We start from the raw sequence: 5486 nt of genomic DNA, 5'->3' as shown, positions 1-5486 counted from the left end.
TATATATATACCTCATGTTGCTGGTCATTTTATGAAGGTGACAATATCCACAAAACGTAGAAAAGCAGGAATTGTGTCTAAATATCTGTCCTCTTGCCTTAAAAGATCCATGAGGATCACATGAACGGAAAAGGCTGGCACGTCCTTATCCCTGTCCTGTGATAGGTGTTCTCCCACACCAGGCTTGACTGTGAGCACCAGAAACAGTCCTGCAACACAAAATCTCAGGCAGGATATCAAAAGCAATAACACAATGCAAACTATGACAGTCTTAATAAATCTTCATTAATAACTCCTAACCATAATAATGTTACCAAGAATTATGGCCAAAAGAGTAGTGCCACAGATGTAAGTCCCTGTGAAAAAGGCTGTTTTTCTGGACATTTTGGTGTTTAACCCAGTTACTCCTGAGAAAAGAGAGCAGAACCAGAAGTTCATGTGGTGCCTGAGGAATGAGAAAGACAACATACCAGGGCATATGTGTCCTAACAATAGTCTAAATGTCTGGACTAATCTTCATCTTTTAAAATGTTTTGAAAGCACAAGAACTAAATGGTGTGAATATGAAATTAGCTTATTGTCTAGCTATAAAATAATCGAGGATTTTGAGCAATATTTATACAGAATATCCACAAAAAGATGTGTGAGCATCCTTTCAGTCACGATACGTTAATACTTCAAGTATATAGAATAATATTTAGCTTGCCTGCAAGCACGCTTGTCACAATGAGGGGGACAGAAAACATCTTAAGCACATTGAGAAGTACATTCCCTGGAAATTGGATCCACATTTTCAAAGTAGTAGTTGGGCCAACTGTAAACCTCAGCAGAAACCCAGAGCCTAACCCTATGGGGGACGAGGGGAGGGATGAAATCACAAACATAATAGATATGAAAAAAACAAACAAAAAAAAGAAAAACATAAACTTGTGTAAAATAATCACTGACTACATGTTGTTCACACAATATATTCAATAACTGGAGGAAAATGAGTGAAAGTTGGCAGAAAAAAACAAGGTTCACTGTAATAGTAGAAAGCAGAACATGGTCTACATATCAGTCAATGTCACGTTCCGTCAGCAGCCACTCTACTGCGCATCTTGTCTTCAGAACGCAGGCAAGCATATATTATTCTAATTATTTATCCTATTTACAATAAGGCTGATAAAATAATTGACAACTCCCCGCCAGCGCAGATCTCTTCGCCCGGCGCAACTCACACGCAGTTTTGAGCGCTCTGCAGTTGCAGGAGGTTCCATTCTTAGCACATCATCTCTGTACATCTCACTTCCTCCCGTTAAACCCGCTGTTTTTTATTTTATTTTTATTTTTCATCATTATTTCTGAAGCCTTAGTTTATGCCTTGATGGCTACATCTTCATTTACCTCCCAACTCTGACCAAACTAGAAGTAATTTTTTGTATTTCATTTTGTCGTTTGCATTCTAAATATGAATCCCCTTTTTATTTATTTATTTAATTCATTTTTTCGTGTGTTTCATTTGTTTTTATTTTATTTTTGGGAAAAAACTTACATTTTAGGAAAACCCTAATCCGGTACCGTTATTGTTCACCATGTCTGTCTTTACTTAGAGGGACTCGGCATATCTCATTGAGAGCTGGTGATCTTACCGTGAACAAAATCGCTAGAAATTAATATTTGACATTTTTCTTTCGTCATTTATCGACTCACCTGCATTTAATGCTTACGGGTCGTTAACGTGCGTCTCATTCTCTAATGTCAATTTAGTAGCATAACTTATTTTATCACGTAATAAACAGATGTAATCCACACTGACAACATGCTAGCTAATGTTAAAACAGCAAGATTAATACGGGTAACCATGACAGCTAGTGAGGGTTTAAAGGTCAGCCCGACTCTTTCTGCAGTCAAGCTGCGCGTGCATCTGCTGTGTTTGCGAACAAATAATCCCTCTATTTAGAATATGTTATAATAAGACTTGTTTATTTTCAAAAGTACCTTTCAAAATAACCTTTAAACAGGCTTTACACCAACTTCTATTATTATTATTATTATTATTATTATTATTATTTTTTTTTTTTTTTTTTTTTTAACTTGTTTTCATTGGTTTGATGTACAAACGTTAATCATTTTGTTTTCTTTAGTCAGAAAATTATCAAAGAAAGGAACTTTTCAATAATCTCTTCGTTTATTGAACTTGATTAGAATGCATCCAACATCTTAGATAAATTTAAAAGCGGAACAATTTGGATGTATATCAACGTAATCAGACAATAGCAAAATGCTATGTTAGCATGGTGATAACACAATGGTTCATGATGAATCGACTGCAGAACAACTTCCTCAATCATCAGTTTCAGAATAACTTTTATTGTCATTATGCAAGAAAGCACAGTGGAATTGGAAAAATAGCAACTCTCACAGGCAGTGCCAATAAATAAGTATATTTCAATGAGCATAGAGATTATAGTAAAAAACTGCGACTTTATAAATGGTAATGATGGGATTAAAATCAACAACTTTCACAGTACTGAAAAATGTCCAATAGATCAAATGTTGAAAGGATTGCTGGAAAGAAAAAAATCTCTTATCTCCTTTATCAAGCTAAGGAGCATAAAATTAGTGTAGAAAATAACTTAATAACGATGCTAGTAATTTTAAAGATAGATTTTTGAAAAGTATTTAGAAAAATTAAATATTATTACTTATATTGACCAAAGACAAGTAGGTTAAGTTAGAAAATTTTGAAGTCAATAAAATAATTATTATAAAAACAGGGTACATTTATTAACTGGCTGGTAGTATCTTACAAAGTAACGTTTTTTTTTTTTTTTTTACAATTGCTGTCAGCTGTGACAACAATATTCAACCTTCAGATAAAATTATACTAACTTTCAGTGTCCCAAAGGAAATATGCCTCGGGTACAAATTCTGGCTGCTGCAACATCCAAAACCATGACTTTTATATTGATCCATAAAAGCACTTCTATAATAAATTGATTAAAACAGATATAAAAACATAAACGAAGCATGTTAAAATCTTAAACACCGTAACCTACCGTCGCAATTTACTATAGGTAAATTGGGCACCTGGGCAATTAGTTTACCTACAATAAAATGTAGATAATTTACCTACAGCAAGCATTTTGTTTGCTATAGGTAAACAAAATATTTACCTACATTTTGTTTACCTACCCCTTTCATGGAAGTGACTTCAGAGTATGCCTCTGAAGTGAGGCGCACTGATTGACCTCCATTAGCTTCAGAGCTCTTTGCATGAGACAAATGAGTTTGGCCTTCATTTGGACAGACAAGTTACCAAATCTGAACCTAATGAAAGCCTGGTTTCTCTACAGCATGTTGAAAGAGCAGCATCACTTTCTGACTGACACAACAGGCCCTCCACCTGCACAGAAAGTGTAGTCTCTGCTGCAGACTGAGTTTATTGTCAATGTGTATTCCAAGATATTTGTAAGAATCCAACTGGGCAATTAATTGATTATGGATGACCACTGGTGAGTGATCTCCTGTTGCCTTCAGGTCAAAAATAAGTTCCTGCGATCTTTAGATATTAAGAACTAGAAATTGTTACCACCACCACTGAAAACAGTTTCTGCTGTCGGTGATTAAATGTGATGTGTCTGAAATGAGGCAGAGGATAGCTGTGTTTTCAGAAAATCTGAACATGTAGTTGTTTGGTGTACAACAAAAATAGCTTCGTCCCTTCAGTTGTCAGACTGCTGAACTCGAGCTGCACTTAACTCAGCTTAATTTCACCTTTAAGGTTTTATACGCACACACTAAACATGTCATTAGCATATTAGATTTCATATTTAAAGTATGTTTTAACTCATTTCAGTTAAAACCCCAGGTTAAGCACACATGTTTAACCGCTAACCCCCGTCTCATTAAGCAGCAAAAACTGGCTTAATGAAATTCGTACTCACCTAAGGCAACCGACAAGAGGCAAATGACCTGAAACATACCCTCCTGCATTGTTTTGTTTCACTGTGGCTCAGGGAGCCAGAACAGATGGGAAAGTCTATGGCAGCCGTTCAAGATAATCAGTTGCTGTTTGGTRTCCAATGCTGGGTAACTAGATGACCTGAAAAGAATATATAGTCTCTATGGATACCTTGGCAACATAAATAACACACATAACTTGTGACTGGTTTCAGGAATTTGATGTGCTTAAAGAGCCAATCATGCTACCATTGAGTCAATTTGATCAGTTTTCTAGTGCACAGAAATATTTTTATTTAAAAACAGTGTTTAAGCGATTTAAAAAGGTTTTAGGAGATCTTGTTCATTTTGTCATCCAGTCCTTGGATTCCAAGTTTTGAAAAATGCCTGGAAAAGAATTCCTGGTCTCCTTGGATACCTTGATTTTGGTTCAAATGCTAAACAAGGTTAATATTTATTTCAAATAAAACTAAAAAGACAGCGTGTTTCTAATAATATCACAAACTCACAAAACTCTTTATTTTATGGACTTTTTATTCATGAAACTGGATATTTTGGCCTGTCTGAAAAATATTGCTTATGTGTTTTTTCAGTATAAAACATCTGCAGGAAATAATATCTTGTTGAAGCGGGGAAGGGAAATGTTGCCATTCATACAAGTAGAAGAAAAACAGGCTTTACCAATGGTGGTGTTAGTTACAGTAAACAAGGACTAATATTCTTCAACATTATTTCTAAGAGTTCACATATTTATATATATAACAGCACAAATATAACAGCATTAAAAACAGTATCATACTCTTTATGGGTTACAGTCAAGTTATATTTGAGGTTGAACTCATTGTACTTAAATAAAAACCTCCATTTTTATTAAATAGCTCACCCACCAGAAGGATTTATCAATAATTTGTCTTTTTTAAGTCTTAGATATAAGGGCAATAATCCCTTGATTTACAGTAATGGACACAGAGCAAAGATAGTTTGCAATATTTTTTGGATTAGAGGATACTTGCCCTGTTTTACTCTTCAAGTGTGTTGGGTTTACAATGATGCTTTTCTTATTGAAAATAGATAAATAAGAAGAGTTAAACAACTTATTTTGTAAAGTGGCTAAATTTACTTTGACAAGTCTAAGGGACTCTGTCTTTGGAGAGGATCATAAATTCACTAATGATTTTGTTTTCTTCAGCGGTTTTGAAGGGAAGTGTTTGAATTTTGAGGTAATATCATATTAAAAATCCCCTCCTACAATGATAATTGCATTAGGAAATTTATTTAGACCATTAGTTACATTATTTTCTGTTAGAGAAAGAAGTTGTGAGTTTTCGTGTTTTGAGTTATAATCGTAAGTGTTAATAGTAGTCAAGCTTTTATTTCAATATGATGGTATAACAAATACAAAGTGTTCCTGAATGGCACACTTCTTCAAAAGGATGTTGCCTTCAAATTTGTTTTTCAGAGTAAGTGTGCCAGCTGAATGCTGATGGAATCATACATTCTGCCTGCCTGCCTGCCTGCCTGCCTGCCTGCCTGCCTGCCTG

General features: G+C 34.8%; 1 protein-coding gene across 2 annotated transcripts in view; it reads right to left on the bottom strand.

Moving 5' to 3' along the window:
• Positions 1 to 4207, bottom strand: part of LOC103467143 (excitatory amino acid transporter 3-like) — a 12147-nt gene extending 7940 nt beyond the window's left edge. The window contains exons 1-4 of one of the 2 annotated variants that reach the window (XM_017305580.1): positions 3930 to 4207; positions 707 to 847; positions 315 to 407; positions 98 to 209 (exon numbers count right to left, since the gene is read on the bottom strand). In XM_017305580.1, the coding sequence (XP_017161069.1) occupies positions 98 to 209; positions 315 to 407; positions 707 to 847; positions 3930 to 3978 (395 nt within the window). In that variant the 5' untranslated portion in view covers positions 3979 to 4207. Of the gene's footprint in view, positions 1 to 97; positions 210 to 314; positions 408 to 706; positions 848 to 1692; positions 1857 to 3929 lie in introns of those variants that run through there. The other variant, XM_008413242.2, reaches the window with a different exon arrangement.
• Positions 4208 to 5486: the final 1279 nt, after the last annotated feature.

Source organism: Poecilia reticulata, linkage group LG7 (genome assembly GCF_000633615.1).
Source record: "Poecilia reticulata strain Guanapo linkage group LG7, Guppy_female_1.0+MT, whole genome shotgun sequence".
In the NCBI taxonomy this organism is placed as follows: Eukaryota; Metazoa; Chordata; class Actinopteri; order Cyprinodontiformes; family Poeciliidae; genus Poecilia; species Poecilia reticulata.
The sequence above is the reverse complement of the archived record's forward strand: the minus strand, read 5'-3'. Positions and strand labels throughout refer to the sequence as shown.